The sequence below is a fragment of the Salmo salar genome, chromosome 27, assembly GCF_965601325.2.
Source record: "Salmo salar chromosome 27, fSalSal1, whole genome shotgun sequence".
NCBI classification, from domain to species: Eukaryota; Metazoa; Chordata; class Actinopteri; order Salmoniformes; family Salmonidae; genus Salmo; species Salmo salar.
In genome coordinates, this window is record NC_138317.1 from 9,378,517 (window position 1) to 9,399,900 (window position 21,384).

General features: G+C 43.4%; 1 protein-coding gene and 1 pseudogene across 5 annotated transcripts in view; both read right to left on the bottom strand.

Moving 5' to 3' along the window:
- LOC106588472 (protein argonaute-4) overlaps positions 1–21,263 on the bottom strand; it is a 41,057-nt gene extending 19,794 nt beyond the window's left edge. For 2 of the 5 annotated variants that reach the window (XM_014177549.3, XM_014177546.3), the window contains exons 1-8: positions 16,320–16,540; positions 15,869–15,989; positions 9,664–9,842; positions 2,701–2,837; positions 2,392–2,544; positions 1,233–1,320; positions 840–987; positions 300–419 (exon numbers count right to left, since the gene is read on the bottom strand). In XM_014177549.3, coding sequence (XP_014033024.2) covers positions 300–419; positions 840–987; positions 1,233–1,320; positions 2,392–2,544; positions 2,701–2,837; positions 9,664–9,842; positions 15,869–15,989; positions 16,320–16,525 — 1,152 coding nt within the window. In that variant the 5' untranslated portion in view covers positions 16,526–16,540. Of the gene's footprint in view, positions 1–299; positions 420–839; positions 988–1,232; positions 1,321–2,391; positions 2,545–2,700; positions 2,838–9,663; positions 9,843–15,868; positions 15,990–16,319; positions 16,541–20,638; positions 20,860–21,159 lie in introns of those variants that run through there. The other 3 variants (XM_014177548.3, XM_014177552.3, XM_014177553.3) reach the window with 3 other exon arrangements.
- Positions 619–697, bottom strand: LOC123731002 (uncharacterized; annotated as a pseudogene).
- Positions 21,264–21,384: the final 121 nt, after the last annotated feature.

Genomic DNA, 21,384 nt, shown 5'->3' on the forward strand with positions numbered 1-21,384 from the left:
ACGGTTACTTTACAGTAACCCTGCCTCAAGGTTTTGGGGGGGAAATTAAATATTCAGAGTAGAGAAACCATATGACGCCAGGCAAGAGATATGTGTACTGAGGTTGGCGTTTCAAGACTGGGGACCATTTCTGGACAACCACACATCTTTAGAAAACAGTAACACTGACATGGCAAACACTCAAAAGACCCAACAGGGCATTTTCCTTGCAAAAACCTCACGGCTGCCTCAGCCTACGGCTCTCCACTTCTTGTGCTGCAGTTCACACTTGCACCACTGAGAGAGTAGCAATGACTCACCAGACGGCTGATCTCTTCCTGCCTGTCGGGTGCAGAACGTGCCGTAGCTTTGATCATGGTGGAGGTCTGGTTGTCTGTCAGCTTCTTGATGCAGCGCTGCCCGGCCACAATGTTACAAACCTGTACGCAGACAGAGAATAGTTACTGAATAACGCTGTATTCAAGTAATGGAGAAACATGAAAAAGGGTTGTTTCTTATGGGACAGGTACTCTCGTTTCCGTCCATTTGGTGCCTAATGAACTGCAGTAAACTGGAAACTAAAGTCTGACCGTGCCTACGTCCCAAACCTTTTTTTTTTTTCAACAATGCATAGGTGCACTGAGTGCATCAGTGATGCCTTCAGGCAATTTCGTCAAAGCCACAAACGCTTGGAAGACCACTGTGAGAGAAACTTGCAGCGATATCTTGAGTGCACTCTATACATACAGTAGGAGTTAATTTGAGGTGTGTGTGTGTGTGTGTGTGTGTGTGTGTGTGTGTGTGTGTGTGTGTGTGTGTGTGTGTGTGTGTGTGTGTGTCTTTTAGAGCCACCCTCTCACCTCCAGGGGTAGGTAGGTGTGCTTCTGTTCCTGCCCCACTTGTAGGCAGGGCAGGTGGGGGTATTTGAGCTGTAGGCTGTACTTCTGCTTGAAGTACTGAGCCACTGTACACTCCATGGCCTGGCCATTCTCCAGCTGTAAGGGGAACCTGAGCAACAGGCAGACAAGGACATAATACATACTAATACATCGTATTAATAAACCAAAAGAGGAAAACAAAAAAGGAAAGAGCAATGCATCTCGCCTTGGGTTTTGCATCAAGAGATAGACGGTTTGTATTTTAGCATGGTTTGATTAAAAAGTCAGAAGAGAAATGTCACGTAGGACGGCTAGGGCCGCAGGGACACGTGAAAGACACTAACTGGAATGTGTAGCAACTAGTGCGGCACTTACGTTTGGTGGCTGGCGGGGCGGCGAGTGACATTGCACACGCGATACTTCCTCTTCATCTGACCACAGTGGGTGACCTCGACTTTCAGACCTGAGAGCGAAAAACATACGCATAGAAACACCCAGAAGAGCACATCAAAATACGACCACAGACGAAGACGACGACGGGGGAGATATAACGAGTGGAGTTTGAAAAGACATTTAAGCATCATTGAAAATGTAGACACTTGGCGAGTCACTCCATCTGACTGTCAAAATGGCCTAACTCGAACTTACTATTGCTGTGCATAACTCAAACCCATTCACAGCAATGCATGATTTACACAAAAGTTAAAGTAAGTTAGTCAAGCACGCATATCTCACGTTAGGATTCAACCCATAGTGCAGATTATGGGTGTACATCACAGATGGGTGTCAAATCCATCTCAATTCATATCCATTGAAATTCCAAGTCAAGAGATAAGAGTTCTAAAAGGGTCATTTATTTTCAGTAAAGATACTTCACAATTCTTAAGCTTCCTGAATTGGAATGGACTTGACACGCGACCCTGAGGTACACTACAATTGTCTGGGTGGGTGGATGCCATCTAATAAGGTGTGGTGCACCTCCGAAATGTCACCCTATTCCCCATGTCGTGCACTACTTTTGACCAGGGCAAATAAGTAGTGCATTATATAGTGAATAGACTGCTTGGTTGTTTAGCAACAAAACCGATGCGTGCGCAACTATGGGGCAAAACAGACGGGGTTGGCTTAGATTGTTCACAACATGTAAACTAAATTTAGTCTCCCAAGATTCATTGAAAACAAACTTACATTTGCACAATGAGCACTTGTCTCAAATACATCGTTACAGTTGTTGAATAGCTAGCGAATTTTTGCCATATTTGCTTAGACGTGACATCAGTGAAAACAAGACATTGTATCAAGAAAAATATTTTAAAAAATAGCTGAAACGAGACACCGACGATACCCCACAAGGCATCTTCTTGTCATTGTTGTTGCTAGCTATCTGGCCATCCAGAATCACAACAACACAGAGCCTTCTGCCCCATTGAAGCGTGCGCATAGTTTTCGTGACGTTGTCAGCTAACACGTCTATAGGGTGCCATTTCAGATGCAGACTTGGTGTGTAGAAACATGGTAAAAACATTGGTCTGACCTGCAGGTCCCCACCCACCTCGGATCTCCTTGGTGAACTTGACGCGTTGGGAGTCGGTGAGTGGCTTGGTCTGCTCGTTGATGTTCTGGATGTCCAGCACCTCGCACATGAACTCGATCACGGGCTGGGCACGGTAGAAAGCAGTGGCGGAGACTGTGGGGGAGGGGAGGGCAAAGAAAATGTAGGGTTCATGACCAAACAAACCATCAATCTATGTTATATTACTCCAACACAAATGTAGAAGCACACACAGCCTGGGATTTTTTTATTTACACAAAAGTTACAGTAAGAATTGACTACTGCTCTTACCATCAATGTTGAGCATCATGTTCCACATGGCAGGACGGACCGACTGATGGAAGCCGAACCACACCTCCCTCCCTCCGCCCAGGGGGTGGTAGTAGCCCTCTGGAGGGGAGAAGAAGGAGCGCCCCACTGGGGTGTACCTGGAAACAGCCATATGGACAGTCCGTGAGAGATCACTCTTTATGACACAACGTAAGTTCCCTCGGGGAAAAAAATACATCTCCAAAAAAGGTCTCACTTTTGTTCTTATGGAATAACTCAATAGGCAGAGTTACTTGTTTGGTCGTTTTGTATGGTAACAGGCCATAGAGTTATTCACTGTCTATACAGGAAAGGCTATTTGATATAGGATACCAAGCAGTAACAATGCCATGAACAACAACTGATATTATGATAAAGAGATGTTATAAGGCCATGTTATAAAAGCCATGTACCTAATGCCTAGGGCTATGGCGGTCATGACATTTTGTCAACCGGTTGTTGTCATGCAAAAGACTGTCAATCTCACGGTAATTGACAGACACGTTTAACATCTCCAAGCATACAAGCCGCTGACGCGCGCCTTTGGAACATCTACATTTAAAAAAAATTGAATAAATCAATTACAATACACAATCCATTATTTACACTGAATAAAAATATAAATGCAGCATGCAACAATTTAAGATTTTACTGAGTTACAGTTCATGTAACGAAATCAGTCAATTGAAATACATTCATTAGGCCCTAATCTATGGATTTCACATGACTGGGAATACAGATATGAATCTGTCGGCGTGGATCAGAAAAGCATTCCATATCTGATGTGACCACCATTTGCCTCATGCAGTGTGACATCTCCTTCGCATAGAGTTGATCAGACTGTTGATTGTGCCCTGTGGCATGGTTGTCCCACTCCTCTTCAATGGCTGAAGTTGCTAGATATCGGCGGGAACGTGAACACACTGTTGAGTACGTCGATCCAAAGCATCCCAAACATGCTCAATGGGTGACATGTCTGGTGAGTATGCAGGCCATGGAAGAACGGGAACATTTTCAGCTTCCAGGAATTCTGTACAGATCCTTGCGACATGGGGCTGTGCATTATCATGATGAAACATGAGGTGATGGCGGTGGATGTATGGCATGACAATGGGCCTCAGGATCTCATCACGGTATCTCTGTGCATTCAAATTGCCATCGATAAAATGCAATTGTGTTTGTTGTCTGTAGCTTATGTCTGCCCATACTATAACCCCACCGCCTCCGTGAGGCACTCTGTTCACAACGTTGACATGAGCAAACTGCTCACCCACACGACGCCATCTGCCCGGTACAGTTGAACCCGGGATTCATCCGTGAAGAGCACACTTCTCCAGCGTGCCAGTGGCCATTTGAAGGGGAGCATTTGCCCACTGAAGTCGGTTACAAGGCTGAACTACAGTCAAGACCCTGGTGAGGACTACGAGCTTGCATGTGAGCTTCCCTGAGACGGTTTCTGACAATTTGTGCAGAAATTCTTCAGTTGTGCAAACCCAGTTTCATCAGCTGTCCGGGTGGCTGGTCTCAGATGATGCAGCAGGTGAAGAAGCCGGATGTAGAGGTCCTGGACTGGCGTGGTTACAAGTGGTCTGCTGTTGTGAGGCCGGTTGATGAACTGCCAAATTCTCTAAAACGACATTGGAGACTGCTTATGAGAGAGAAATGAACACTAAATTGTCTGGCAACAGTACTGGTGGACATTACTACAGTCAGTATGCCAATTGCACAATCCCTCAAAACTTGAGACATCTGTGGCATAACTGCACATTTTAAAGGGGCCTTTTATTTCCCCCAGCACAAGGTGCACCTGTGTAATGCTCCTGCTGTTTAATCAGCTTCTTGATATGGCACACCTGTCAGTTGGACAGATTATCTTGGCAAAGGAGAAATGCTCACAAACAGGGATGTAAACAAATGTGCACAACATTTTAGAGAAATAAGCTTTGTATGTGACTGGAACATTTCTGGGATCTTATTTCAGCTCATGAAACATTGGACAAACACATCACATGTTGCGTTTATATTTTTGTTCTGTATATTTTAGGCAGGTCAAAAGAAACATGATTTGAAGAAAATATTTTTCAGGTGAACAGAATGACTTGCTATCTGGCTATGCGCCATGCCTTAGGCTGTAGGCTTGTTCATTTAGCAGACAAGATACGCTTAAGTCCCGTACCATTATCTTATGATTTTATAAGAATACAACTGAACTGAGCTGAATAAAATAGGAAGGACGCTTTTCACCATTCCGGAGCGAGTGTGCATATCAAATGGCTATGTTGTGCATAAAAGTGATCATTTGAAACAGGTCCTACACACTAGATTTAGAGTTTTGGCAACTTTAATTGTATATGATACAAACCTTAGAATGACTTAGAAATCAGAAGATATGGGCAGCATGATGCAACGATAGGCTATTCATGACTAGAGAAAGTAACAAAAAAAGCTTGCACCACTGCATCACCGGGGGCAAACTACCTGCCCTCCAGGACACCTACGGCACCCGATGTCACAGGAAGGTCAAAAAGATCATCAAGGACAACCACCCGAGCCACTGCCTGTTCACCCCGCTATCATCCAGAAGGTGAGGTCAGTACAGGTGCATCAAAGCTGGGACCGAGAGACCGAAAAACATCCATCTCAAGGCCATCAGACTTAAACAGCCATCAGTAACACATAAGAGGCTGCTGCCCTACATAGACTAGAAATCACTGGCCACTTTAATAAATGGAACACTAGCCACTTTAATGTTTACATATTTTGCTTTACTTATCTCATATAGATAATTTGTATTCTATTTTAGTCTATGCCGCTACGACATTGCTCGTCCAAATATTTATATATTCCTAATTCCATTCCTTTACGTTTGTGTGTGTTGTGAAATTGTTAGATATGGCTTGTTAGATATTACTGCACTGTTGGAGCTAGAAACGCCCGCATTTCGCAACACCCGCAAAAACATCTGCTAAACACGTGTATGTGACCAATAAAATGTGATTTCATGTCATCCCTGTGCACTCGAATGGAGGCCACTTTCCCACCAGTTTGTTTTTCACTCATGTGGGGTAGGCTACTCCAGTTATTTCACTCTCTCACTGCAAGACAGGTGACATTCCACCCAAACTCTGTATGCCATGGGCTCTCCAATCCTATTCCTGCAGCTACCCAGTGCATACTTTGGGAAACCAAGTGAAATCTGGTGCAGAAAATGAATAGTAACATGTTTCCAGAACGAAAACAGGTTTCATTAAACGGTTGACAGCCCCTCTCTACGCGTGCTCGAGAAAGCAATGAAGGAGAGAGGGGAGTAGATTGAAATGCACAGTGGTGAGATATTCTGTTGCTAAAGGGAATGTGTCAGTCAACAAATTATGCAAATATAAAAATGCCTTACTAGGCTATTCAAAATCAAATACAAAGTCAATAATTGTAGGCCAACTCTGAATTTATTTAATTTTGGCGTAGAGGCTAGACCAATTATGTACCCAAGACATTTTTGTATGTTTTCCTGCCCTGCGTAATATGCGGGATGCTGTGTGTTGTAGAAAAGGCACAATTATTTTAAATTGGTCTCTCTCACACACAAACTCAGCAAAAAAAATAAATGTCCCGTTTTCAGGACCTGGTCTTTCAAAGATATTTGGATTTTTACGAATTAACTTCACAGATCTTCATTGTAAAGGGTTTAAAACACTGGTTTCCCATGCTTGTTCAATGAACCATAAACAATTCATGAACATGCACCTGTGGAACGGTCATTAAGACAGTAACAGCTTACAGACTGTAGGCAATTAAGGTCACAGTTATGAAAACTTAGGACACTAAAGAGGCCTTTCTACTGACTTTGAAAAACACCAAAAGAAAGATTCCCAGGGTCCCTGCTCATCTGCGTGAACGTGCTTTAGGCATGCTGCAAGGAGGCATGAGGACTACAGATGTGGCCAGGGCAATAAATTGCCATGTCCGTACTGCGTGATGCCTAAGACGGCGCTACAGGGAGACAGGATGACCAGCTGATCGTCCTCGCAGTGGCAGACCACGTGTAACAACACCTGCACAGGATCTGTACATCTGAACATCACACCTGCGGGACAGGTAGAGGATGGCAACAACAACTGCCTGTTGTAAGTAGAGGTCGACCGATTAATCGGAACGGCCGATTAATTAGGGCCGATTTCACATTTTCATAATCTGTATTTTTTTTGACACCGATTATGGCCGATTACATTGCGTCCACGAGGAGACTGCGTGGCAGGCCGACTACCTGTTATGCGAGTGCAGCAAGGAGCCAAGGTAAGGTGCTAGCTAGCATTAAACTTATAATATAAAAAACAATCAATCAATCTTAACAATCACTTGTTAACTACACATGGTTGATGATATTACTAGTTTATCTAGCTTGTCCTGCGTTGCATATAATTGTTGCGGTGCCTGTTAATTTATCATTGAATCACAGCCTACTTCGACAAACGGGTGATTTAACAAGCACATTCACGAAAAAAAAAGCACTGTCGTTGCACCAATGTGTACCTAACCATGAACATCAATGCCTTTGTTAAAATCAATACACAAGTATATATTTTTTAAACATGCATATTTTGTTAATATTGCCTGCTAACATGAATTTATTTTAACTAGGGAAATTGTGTCACTTCTCTAGTGTTCCGTGCAAGCAGTCAGGGTATATACAGCAGTTTGGGCCGCCTGGCTCGTTCCGAAATGTGTGAAGGCCATTTCTTCCTAACAAAGACCGTAATTAATTTGCCAGAATTGTACATAATTATGACATAACATTGAAGGTTGTGCAAACAGCAATATTAAGACTTAGGGATGCCACCCGTTAGATAAAATACGGAACGGTTGCGTATTTCACTGGAAGAATAAACGTTTTGTTTTCAAAATGATAATTTGGTCAAATCCGGAAACTAATGACCAAAGGCTCGTATTTCTGTGTGTTATTATAATTAAGTCTATGATTTGATAGACCAGTCTGACTGAGCGGTGGTAGGCAGCAGCAGGCTCGTAAGCATTCATTCAAACAGCACTTTACTGCGTTTGCCAGCAGCTCTTCGCAATGCTTCAAGTTTGTTTATGACTTCAAGCCTATCAACTCCTGAGATTAGGCTGGCAATACTAAAGTACCTATTAGAACATCCAATAGTCAAAGGTACATGAAATACAAATGGTATAGAGAGAAATAGTCCTACAATAACTACAACCTAAAACTTCTTACCTGGAAATACTGAAGACTCATGTTAAAAGGAACCACCAGCTTTCATATGTTCTGAGCAAGGAACTTAAACGTTAGCTTTTTTACATGGCACATATTGCACTTTTACTTTCTTCTCCAACACTTTGTTTTTGCATTATTTAAACCAAATTGAACATGTTTCATTATTTGAGACTAAATTGATTTTATTGATGTATTATATTAAGTTAAAATAAGTGTTCATTCAGTATTGTTGTAATTGTCATTATTACAAGAAAAAAATATCTATAATAATAGGCCGATTAATCGGTATCGGCTTTTTTTGGTCCTCCAATAATCAGTATCGGCGTTGAAAAATCATAGTCGGTCGACCTCTAGTTGTAAGGCAGATCCTCAACAGACATCACCGGCAACAACATCGCCTACGGACACAAACTCACCGTCGCTGGACCAGACAGGACTGGCAAAATGTGCTCTTCACCGACGAGATGCGGTTTTGTCTCACCAGGGGTGATGGCCAGATTCACGTTTATCGTCGAAGGAATGAGCGTTACATCAAAGGCCTGTACTCTGGAGCGGGATCGATGTGGAGGGTCTTTAATGGTCTGGGGTGGTGCGTCACAGCATCATCGGACTGAGCTTGTCATTGCAGGCAATCTCAACGCTGTGAGTTACAGGGAAGACATCCTCCTCCCTCATGTGGTACCCTTCCTGCAGGCTCATCCTGACATGACCCTCCAGCATGACAATGCCACCACGCACAGAACGAGCAGTATGACTGATTTCCTGCAAGACAGGAATGTCAGTGTTCTGCCATGGCCAGCGAAGAGCCCGGATCTCAATCCCATTGAGCACGTCTGGGACCTGTTGGATTGGAGGGTGAGGGCTAGGGCCATTCCCCACCCAGAAATGTCCGGGAACTTGCAAGTGCCTTGGTGGAAGAGTGGGGTAACATCTCACAGCAAGAACTGGCAAATCTGGTGCAGTCCATGAGGAGATGCACTGCAGTACTTAATGCAGCTGGTGGCCACACCAGATACTGACTGTTACTTTTGTTCAGGGACACATTATCCCATTTCTGTGGAACTTGTTCAGTTTGTGTCTCAGTTGTTGAATCTTGTCATGTTCATACAAATATTTACACATGTTAAGTTTGCTGAAAATAAACAGTTGACAGTGAGAGGACGTTTCTTTTAATGCTGAGTACACACACACACACACACTAATATGCGTATGGGTGTTTTTAATTAATCACCACCTTAGAGAACGCTGTCCATTTCGTTGTGTTAGGCTTTGAAACATCCACAACAACCATGTTTCCCACTCAGTTTCAACCTGTTGTTGAACTTCTTTCTTCATATTGATCAATCACAGTGAGGGGAGTTTTAAAACGCACAATACTGTTTTGATGTGCTTGATGTTATTTTCGATTTCATTTGCATTGATGTCAGAGTGGTTACAGGGACAATGAGTACCAGGCCATTAGCGACCTGATGATCGTCAGCGAATTGGGTACTACCAACGCATGTCCAGAGTGCATAAGAGGAGGATAGCATGACTCAACGCTTACGTGGAATTTTACTGCAGTCATGACTGCCAGTAATACAGCCACTGCAACAGCCCTACTAATGCCTAACCTTAAATTAAGACAAAACACATTGTTCTCATACATTTTTCACATTATAGCCAATTTTGACTTTGTAGCTTGGCAAATGTATAGTGTAAGCCATGTTTACCTCATGGAAGGCAGGTGGCGGGTGATGACATCCAGGGCCTGAACAGAGTCCTCAGGGACCTCGTTGTGGCCTGACAGGGCCTCCAGGAGCATCTGCAGGCTCACCACTGACACCCACTGCAGAGACACCTTGAAGGTCTGGTCCTTCCCCTCCCCCGGCAGAGTTACTTCCAGATCCACCTAGATAGGGAGAGGGCAGGGTGTTAGGAAATGGTTGAAAAGCAAGGAAAGCCACAAATAAACACATTTGTGATACGCTTTAAACCACACTGAGTGTACAAAACATTAAGAACACTTGCTCTTTCCATGACAGACTGACCAGGTGCATCCAGGTGAAAGCTATGATCCCTTATTGATGTCACTTGTTAAATCCACTTCAAAATCAGTGTAGCTGAAGAGGAGGAGACAGGTTAAAGGATTTTTAAGCCTTGCGAGAAATTACCTATGAATTGTATATTTACAGTGCATTCGGAAAGTATTCAGACCCCTTGACTTTTTCCACATTGTTACGTTAACGCCTTATTCCAAAATGGGGTTACATTGTTTTCTTTCCTAATCTACACAATACCTCATAATGACAAAGCAAAAACAGACAAAAAATGTTTGCAGATCCTCTAAAGCTGTCAGGAAGGATGGGGAGTATCGCTGCATAGCTATTTTCAGGTCTCTCCAGAGATGTTTGAGCAGGTTCAAGTCCAGGCTCTGGCTGGGACACTCCACAACATTGAGACTTGTCCCGAAGCCACTCCTGCATTGTCTTGACTGTGTGCTTAGGGTCACTGTCCTGTTGGAAGGTGAACCTTCGCCCCAATCTGAGGTCCTGAGCGCTCTGGAGCAGGTTTTCATCAAGGATCTCTCTGTACTTTGCTCCGTTCATCTTTCCCCTCAATCCTGACTAGTCTCCCAGTCACTGCTGCTGAAAAACATCCCCACAGCATGATGCCACCACCACCATGCTTCACCGTAGGGATGGTGCCAGGTTTCCTCCAGACGTGACACTTGGCATTCAGGCCAAAGAGTTCAATCTTGGTTTCATCAGACCAGAGAATCTTGTTTCTCATGGTCTGAGAGTCCTTTAGGTGCCTTTTGGCAAACTCCAAGCGGGCTGTCATGTGCCTTTTGCTGAGGAGTGGCTTCCGTCTGGCCACTCTACCATAAATGCCTGATTAGTGGAGTGATGCAGAGATGGTTGTACTTCCGGAAGGTTGTCCCATCTCCACAGAGGAACTCTTCAGCACTGTCAGAGTGACCATCGAGTTCTTGGTCAACTCCCTGACCAAGGCCCTTCTCCCCTGATTGCTCAGTTTGGCCGGGCGGCCAGCTCTAGGATGAGTCTTGGTGGTTCCAAACATCTTCCATTTAGGAATGATGGAGGCCACTGTGTTCTTGGGGACCTTCAATGCTGCAGACATTTTTTGGTACCCTTCCCCAGATCTGTGCCTCGACACAATCCTGTCTCGGAGCTCTACGGACAAATCCTTTGACCTCATGGCTTGTTTTTGCTCTGACATGCCCTGTCAAATGTGGGACCTTACAGTGCATTCGGAAAGTATTCAGACCCCTTGTCTTTTTCTGCATTTTGTTACGTTACAGCCTTATTTAAGAATAGATTCAATAATTGTTTTTCCTCATCAATCTACACACAATGTCCCATAATGACAAAATGAAAACAGCTTTTTTTTTTATTCAACAAAAAACACCTTTACGTATTCAGACCATTTGCTATGAGACTCAAAATTGAGCTCAGGTGCATTCTGTTTCCATTGATCATTCTTGAAGTATTTATACAACAGGCAGCAGGTAGCGTAGTGGTTAGAGCATTGGGCCAGTAACCGAAAGGTTGGTAGATCAAATCCCGAAGCTGACAAGGTAAAAATCTGTCATTCTCCCCCTGAACAAGGCAGTTAACCCTAGGCCGTCATTGTAAATAACAATTTGTTCTTAACTGACTTGCCAAGTTAACTTCTCTTGGGTAGGGGGCAGTATTTTCACGGCCGGATGAAAAACATACCCAAATTAAACTGCCTACTACTCGGGCCCAGAAACTAGAATATGCATATTATTAGTAGATTTGGATAGAAAACACTCTGAAGTTTCTAAAACTGTTTGAATGATGTCTGAGTATAACAGAACTCATATGGCAGGCAAAAACCTGAGAAAAATCCAACCAGGAAGTTGAAAATCTGAGGCTGTAGTTTTTAATTAATTCCCTTTCCAAACTACAGTGACTTAGGGGTCATTTTGCACTTCCTAAGGCTTCCACTGGATGTCTACAGTTTTTAGAAAGTTGTTTGAGGCTTCTATGGTGAATTTTGAGGGAATAACAGCCGGTTCAAGCAGCGGACTGTCTGAGGTCATGTAGTTACTTCATGCGCATTCACGCATAGCTAGCATTTTTTATTTTGTAATGAATACGCTATTGTCCGGTTGGAATATTATTGATTATTTATGTTAAAAACACCCTAAGGATTGATTGTAAACATCGTTTGACATGTTTCTACAAACGGTAATGGAACTTTTGAGCTTTTCGTCTATTGATTTGTGCTCCCGCATCGTGCCTTTGGAATAGCGCGTTTTGTTGGTGCGAGGTATTTGGACAAAAATGATGGACTTTATCGAACAAATGACAATTTCTTGTGGAAGTGGGATTCCTGCGAGTGCATTCCGCCGAAGATCAGCAAAGGTAAGGAAAGATTTATAACACCAATTTAGAGTTTTATTGATGCCATGACTTGGCGGGTAGCTGTATAGCTTGCATTGATGGTTGAGCTCTGTACTCAGAATATTGAACAATGTGCTTTCGCCGAAAAGCTATTTTAAAATCTGACACAGCGGTTGCATTAAGGAGTAGTATATCTGTAATTCTTTAAATAATTGTTATATATATTTTGTCAACGTTTATGATGAGTATTTCTGTAAAATAATGTGCACATTCACAGGAAGTTTTGGGAGGCAAACATTTTTTGAACATCACGCACCAATGTAAAATGCTGTTTTTGGATATAAATATGAACTTGATCGAACAAAACATACATGTATTGTGTAACATGATGTCCTAGGAGTGTCATCTGATGAAGATCGTCAAAGGTTAGTGCTTAATTTCAGCTGTATTTCTGGTTTTTGTGACGCCTCTCCTTGCTAGGAAAATGGCTGTGTGGCTTTTCTTGTTTAGGTGGTGTGCTAACATAATCTAATGTTTTGCTTTCGCTGTAAAGCCTTTTTGAAATTGGACAATGTGGTTGCATTAAGGAGAAGTGTATTTTTAAAATGGTGTAAAATAGTCGTATGTTTGAGAAATTTGAATGATGAGATTTTGGTTGTTTTGAATTTGCCGCCCTGCTATTTCACTGGCTGTTGGGAGTGTGTCCCGCAGGTGGGACGGTCACGTCCCACATACCCAAGAGAGGTTAAAGGTTAAATTAAATAAAAATAGAATTGGAGTCCACCTGTGGTAAATTCGACTGGACATGATTTGGAAAGGCACACACCTGTCTATATATAAGGTCCCACAGTTGAGGTCCCTCCAGAGGTGCACCTTCCAACAGGACAACGACCCTAAGCACACAACCAAGACAACGCAGGAGTGGCTTCGGGACCAGTCTCTGAATGTCCTTGAGTGGCCCAGCCAGAGGCCGGACTTGAACTAGAGGTAGACCGATTAATCAGAATGGCCGATTAATTAGGGCCGATTTCCAGTTTTCATAACAACTCGGTATTTTTGGACACCGATTTGACGTTTTTTTTTTTTTTACACCTTTATTTAACTAGGCAAGTCAGTTAAGAACACCTTATTTTCAATGACGGCCTAGGAACGGTGGGTTAAGTGCCTTGTTCAGGGACAGAACGACAGATTTTTACCTTGTCAGCTTGGGGATTCAATCTTGCATCCTTACGGTAAACTAGTCCAACGCTCTAACCACCTGCTTTACATTGCACTCCACGAGGAGCCTGCCTGTTACGCGAATGCCGTAAGAAGCCAAGGTAAGTTGCTAGCTAAGATTAAACTTATCTAATAAAAAAAAATCATTCATAATCACTAGTTAACTACACATGGTTGATGATATTACTAGTTTATCTAGCCTGTCCTGCGTTGCATATAATCGATGCGGTGCGCATTCGCGAAAAAGGACTCATTGCTCCAACGTGTACTTAACCATAAACATCAATGTCTTTCTTAAAATCAATACACAAGTACATATTTTTAAACCTGCATATTTAGCTAAAATAAATCCTGGTTAGCAGGCAATATTAACCAGGTGAAATTGTGTCACTTCTCTTGCGTTCATTGCACGCAGAGTCAGGGTATATGCAACAGTTTGGGCCGCCTGGCTCGTTGCGAACTAATTTGCCAGAATTTTACGTAATTATGACATAACATTGAAGGTTGTGCAATGTAACAGAAATATTTAGACTTAGGGATGCCACCCGTTAGATAAAATACGGAACGGTTCCGCATTTCACTGAAACAAAAAACGTTTTGTTTTCGAGATGATAGTTTCCGGATTCGACCATATTAATGACCTAAGGCTCGTATTTCTGTGTGTTTATTATATTATAATTAAGTATATGATTTGATAGAGCAGTGACTGAGCGGTGGTAGGCACCAGCAGGCTCGTAAGCATTCATTCAAACAGCACTTTCGTGCGTTTTGCCAGCAGCCCTTCGCAATTCTTCAAGTATTGTGCTGTTTATGACTTCAAGCCTATCAACTCCCAAGATTAGGCTAGTGTAACCGATGTGAAATGGCTAGTTAGTTAGCGGGGTGCACGCTAATAGCGCTTAAAACGTCACTCGCTCTGAGACTTGGAGTAGTTGTACCCCTTGCTCTGCATGGGTAACGCTGCTTCGAGGGTGGCTGATGTGTTCCTGGTTCGAGCCCAGGTAGGAGCGAGGAGAGGGACGGAAGCTATACTGTTACACTGGCAATACTAAATTGCCTATAAGAACATCCAATAGTCAAAGGTATATGAAATACAAATCGTATAGAGAGAAATAGTCCTATAATTCCTATAATAACTACAACCTAAAACTTCTTACCTGGGAATATTGAAGACTCATGTTAAAAGGAAACACCAGCTTTCATATATTCTCATGTTCTGAGCAAGGCACTTAAACATTAGCTTTCTTACATGGCACATATTGCACTTTTACTTTATTTTTGCATTATTTAAACCAAATTGAACATGTTTCATTATTTATTTGAGGCTAAATTGATTTTATTGATGTATTATATTAAGTTAAAATAAGTGTTCATTCAGTATTGTTGTAATTGTCATTATTACAAATAAATAAAATGTAAAATATATATATATATATATATGGCCGATTAATCGGTATCGGCTTTTTTTGGTCCTCCAATAATCAGTATCGGCGTTGAAAAATCATAGTCGGTCGACCTCTAACTTGAACCCAAACGAACATCTCTGGAGAGACCGGAAAATAGCTGTGCAGCAATGCTCCCCATCCAACCTGACAGAACTTGAGAGGATCGTCAGAGAAGAATGGGAGAAACTCCCCAAATACAGGTGTGCCAAGCATGTAGCGTCATATCCAAGACACGAGGCTGTAATCACTGCTTCAGGCGCTTCAACAAAGTACTGAGTAAAGGGTCTGCATACTTATGTAAATAAGGTTGCTCTGTCATTATGGGGTATTATGTGTAGATTGATGAAGGGGAAAAACGAATTATAAAATAGATTAAAAGGCTGTAACGTAACAAAAATGTGCTAAAAGTGAAGGGGTCTGAATAATTTCTGAACACTGTGTGTGTCATTCAGAGGGTGAATGGGCAAGACAAAAGATTTTAGTGCCTTCGAATGGGGTATGGTTGTAGGTGCCAGGCAATCCGGTTTGAGTGTGTCAAGAACTGCAACGCTGCTGGGTTTTTCAAGCTCAATAGTTTCCTGTGTGTATCAAGAATGGTCCACCACCCAAAGGAAATACAGCCAACTTGACAACTGTGGGAAGCATTGGAGTCAACATGGGCCAGCATCTCTGTGGAAAGCTTTCGACACCTTATAGAGTCCATGCCCTGATGAATTGAGGCTGTTCGGAGGGGGGGTTCTGGATGGGGCAGGAAAACACCTATCGAAACAGAGGCTATTCAAAACTCTTTCAAGAACTGATAGAGGTGCTTGGAAGGAGAAACAGCCCATTACATGGTCACAAAAACCAGAGGTGCAATAGTGGTTAAGACGATTGCTTACCCTGTCTCTCCCGATGGGTAGTGGATGGGCCGTATACATGTTCCTCTTCCCGTCGTAGCCCGGTTGTCGATCACCAAAGATCTGCATCTTGAAGTGGCGAACCATGGTGTCCACCACCTCCCTGCACGACAGGGGGAAATCATGAGCTGGCCAGATAATGCATTCACACAGACAGTACTGCTTACAAAAGGTAAATAAAAGGTTAGATAAAAATAAACTTCCCACCAGCTGCTCTGTTAAAGACCCATTTTTATTTTCACACGTACAACTCACTCGAGTTTGACTTGTTTCACTAACAAGTACACACTTCCATTCCCTCAACTCCCCGAAAAACCTAAACCCTCAAAGTATCAACTTAACCTCCCTCTCTCAGAAAATCCATTTCCACCTTCTAGTTCCCCTCGAAAAGAGACATTTCTCTCCTTCCCTCCCCGTGCCCAGTTGTATTTACCTGTTAACCCTCCTTGGCCGTTTCTCAGGCTTGATGTCGATATCGTAGTGATAGACATCAATCTTGGGAATCTGCACCTGGAAGTGGTTTGCCAGCAGGCGGATGGGCTTCCCCACGGTGCCCATGCCAGGCCTCCGCGGGGGCTGGAAGAGGGAGGTGGGGGCCGGCGGGCCTATAGGGGGGTCCAAACACAGAAACACACACATTTGTTGGTTGATACATTCATTTCGTATTCACTATGTACCCAACGGAAGAAAACAGACTGAAACAGTGAAGGGCTACCTGAACTTATCCAATAAGAAATGCTTGTTTTGTTTGTGGAGCAAAAATTGTTGCTACGGTGTGCTCTAATGAATAAGACCCTGTTAAAATGACACTAAGAGGAAAGAACAAGTAAGTAGTAAAGAGGCCTTTTGGTCTCAGATTAATGTGTTTGTTTTGGCAATGAGTCTAAGCAGCACGGTGACCACTGTGGGTGCAATTATTGGTAGCTAAGCTATATGGACAGGATGCTCAGAAATTCATCAAAGCTGAACAACAAAAATAGATGAATGCGTTTGCTGTTTCTTTTTTTTGTTGCATTATTAGAGTTGTTGGTCAATTTGCGGAATCAATTTCTGAAATCAGTCCAATCACATTCCTTGCCACGGTTTCCCACATGAACTCTCGCCAACAGGTCACGACTACCCGCCCACAAACACACCTATTGATCCAGCTCTCTGGCCTCCGACCCAGATAGGTCAACAGAGGAGGAGAAAACAAATGTCCCCGCCCCAGCCCCCACCCCACTAAAGCCAGAACATAGACTGACACACAGGGCCCGCCTCAGACAAAGAACAGCACGTCAGACAGACGGCAGCAGGGCCAGATGAGGGTCTGCAGAGACAGCGGGGATTACCGCTAGACACAACACAAACACTAACTCGCCACCCGTCTTATACAGGATGTCCTCATACATTTAGTGTATATCCCACAATTTAATGTGTAGGCCTATTGTACCAAGCCCCAATACTGACTCACAGGCATGTACTTAATTTATACAGCCAATGAAAATGAGACAATTACTTGGGTGGATGTTGTGAAGTGAGATGCACCACTATTGTATACTTGTCTTACATTTCAAGTGTCCTTGGTGTTAAAGAATCTATTACAAAATAGGGGGAACTATCCAATTTAACCTACCTACTCTGTAGACATTCAATATTCAGAACATATAGAGGGAAAGAGGAGAGTTGAGTTTATCGTGATTTAAGGCTGGGTGCAAGGGAGGGAGGGCAACGCTTACTGCTTTTGTCAACTGACAACGAGCTGGCTGCCGGGGTCATGAACCCAATGCACCACAACGCTCCAGTTAGCAAGTGAAGCCCGAGGGGGACAATCAGGACCCTCCCTCTGCTTCCTAAAAACACGCTCCATGCATGTCCTCATCCCCCCCCTTAAACACTCCACTCGCACCGTTCTCACACCACGTCCCTGTAATAGTAACTGCGACGGGACCAACCACAACAGCCACGGGGACACACGGTGTGTGTGTGTGTGTGTGTGTGTGTGTGGGGGGGGGGTTTAAAGGTGTGCATGTGCTGTAGGTGAGGTTCAGAGAGAGGGATCCCAGCAGGTGTAACAGTTAGGTTGGGTCAACCCAACTCACCTACTTTCACCAAAAACAGCACCGGATCTATATATAGCCCCCTCAGCTGCTGCCTCAGGGTGGTTGAGAGAGGCTGTCAGTGTGATTTGCCTGGACCCCTCCCTTGTCCTCAAACCTACACCAGGTCCCTCCCTGAATGGGGGGGGGTGGGGGGGGTCTCACACTGGTACCTCAACTATGGATTCAAGTCTGCAGCAACAACCTGCAGGGCTTGGCTGGCTGTCACATGCACTTCAAGCAAATTGCCCCTGATCAAGCCCACCGCCCACGCAAATGAATGCATTGTACATGGTCACGATGTGAGAATGCGGCTGCACCGTGATTCTTAGGTGATCAAAGCCAATCAGGGCCAATCTAAAAAATAAAAAAAATAAAAAAAGCCAATTGGTTACCATGGTTGCACTGCACCAAAGGAGAACGCTATCAGAGAAAGCAGACCACTGCCAAAACTGCCCGTAAGGTTATTTGATAAATGTGAGTAAATTACTGAGCATACCCGCGCTTAAAACGAGCAGCACTGGTTGTTGATCTGTTAACGGTCTAAATGTACAATTTAAGGTGATTTGTGTAGTAATGGAAAGGTGTAGTATGTAAAAGTCTGAAGAGTGACAGTGTGACCAATAGTCTTAGGCCTAGTGGTTGGGAGATCCAGGTAAAGGCAGTAGGTTAGGCTTCATGGTGGTAACAGATACAAAACCACCGTCAGTCATGGTCAACATACAGGCCGACTACCATAAAGCCTCCATGCTTTTACTCTGGTGCAAGTGAGAGACGGGGGGGGGACGGGCTTAAACTTGCAGACATGATGCACTGGGCTGATGAGTCAGTAATGACATTGACCGTGAGGGACGTGCAGTGGAAAATAGAGGGGCCTGGGGACTGCTGGGTGCACATCAGCCGTTCACAACCAAAAGACAGGATAGCTTGTTGCCAGCTCGGCCCAGATTATGGATCAACTAAGGTTAGCCTACTGAACACGCCCACCTGCTGTCCTTGTGAAATGCATATTTTATGTCCAACATTTCTTCCTTTGTTTATGGTGGGTTTTTATGGATCATTCTGCAGCAAAACTAATTCCCCCCAGGAGGATAATTACATTTTCATACCTAAACAAGCTTTCATGTACTGTATGGTATGTGATGATAAACAAGCATTCGTGTACTGTATGGTATGTGATGATAAACAAGCATTCGTGTACTGTATGGTATGTGATGATAAACAAGCTTTCGTGTACTGGATGGTATGTGATGATAAACAAGCTTTCGTGTACTGTATGTGATGATGCTCAGCGAGATGGATCTGATAAGGTCTGAGGAGGTTATTTAGGTGTACTGCATTGCAATGATTTCTAGAAAGACCATCACTTGGCATTTGTGATGATTTGGCACAGACAACAGTGAGCAGAATGGCAGCTGTGAAGGGGTTGCACACTAAACTAGTAGGCTCTATATAATATGGAGGAAGGTTACATTGCTACAACGGAGGTTAAACAACCATTGAAGCCTTCCAGTATACCATAAAACTGCAAAATAGCCCATTATATTTGCCTATCCATAAATGCTCAAGCTTGTGTATGGATGTAGCCAAAGTGTCCATCAATTCCAACTAAAGTGACATTTAACATTTGCATGACGACCGCATGAGTTTCATTGCTGTGGAAAATTGTTTCTGTAAAAATCAGGCTACAAAAAAGGGTGATAACTTGTTAATCCCTTTTAATAAGGATAGGAATTCACACCAGCTGCATGAAAGTTATTTGTATATCAGGTGTGAAAGAACCACACATATTGGTAAAGTGTCAATTGGCAGTGCAGCATCTCGTGTGTGAGATCCTTTAACTCAACTAGTAGCCATTGCGTCACGGTAAAAACGGTTTTGTTATAGTACGTATGGACCACACGATCTATTCAAAAGCCAGGCTCCATTCCATGCATGCACGGCAGCATGATCATTTACTCCCAGGCGACCAAACCACTGACAGAAATGCAAGAAAGCATATCAACACGTTTTTAAAATAATGTACTGCCAAGTAACAGTCGATGCTAGTTAAATATTTCCGCGTGAACAAAGACAGTGTTGCAGCATTGTAACGTTAGTTAGCGTCTCTCGTTGCGTTCAATAGGTAGAAAGGAAGACAGTGTGTCGATTGCACAATTAGCTAGCTACTAGGCTTCATATTAACATTTTCGAAAGCTATGTGGGCTTGGGGGCATACGTATTTCAACTGGAATCGTTTTAAACGTATCATAAAGCTGAAGAAAAAAAATAGCGTGTTTGATGATGAAACGATAGGCTAGATAACAGACACACGACACGGAAGGCATTGGTTAAACCCCCCCCCCCCCCCCCCCCCCACACACACACACACACACACACACACACAATGCCGTCTAGCCCTAGTATCGAGCTGCGCGCTTCAGTTAGAAAACCAGCAGCAGAGATTGACGAAAACAAGATCTCTCGTTTTGTCTTGCGTAACATGTGTTTATCAGGCTGTAGTAGTCACGGTAAGAACCTGATCTCCGTTGTATTCATCTTACACACTTTGGGCCTGATATGCTCGTTTGTTTTTTTTCTCTGTCGTCGAGGCCTACCTACAACCACGGTCCCCAGTTGAGCAATGAATAGGGGCACACACTCCCGACACCGGATTCTCATATCATATTCTTACCGGGTCCGAGCGCTTCCATGGCCGAGGGCTCTCTCTCCGTCTCTGTCCCGGCCTGGCGGCTCCGTACCGACACTGAAATTGGGGGCGGTATCGCGAAGCTGAGGGGGGCTAATTTAAGAAAGGGAATTTAATGCGTAAATGTCCAGCAGTGTTGTGGATGCGTTGTCTTCTGAGTGATTTAAAACAGATCCCGTAGATTTGGAAATGAGCATGCGCTAGGAGGTGCTATAAATTAATTCTGCGCTTGCGCAGCAGTATCAAGAGCACCACCCATGTACAGTTATGGTTGTTAGTACACTACTCCACCCGATTAGACAACATACCTTTTACTGTAAATGTGACTCATAATACAACAGGTTACTAAGTCATAGAACAGTACTTAAGTAGCTGTATCTTACTTGTTTGTCATTAGACTATACATAATTTCATCCCCTATCTCCAGATCATCTTGCTACATTTCCCCCAAACTCTTGTTTACCTTACCCAATTAAACACTTAATTGTTATTTTGATTCCACTTACTTTTACTAACTCAGCTGACAATATTTTCTTGACATTGCATTGAAAACAAAATGTACATTATCTGTGTTAGAAAATCAAATACTGTTTTGTCGTGGAGTGGGGGTGGACATGTCTGGTCAACTGTGTGACCGTAGATTTACCAATCAAATGTTTTTGCTCTGTCATTGGCATAACCACCATCCAACGATTGGATGAGGGTGGACATCAATTTTGAGTATCATCCAA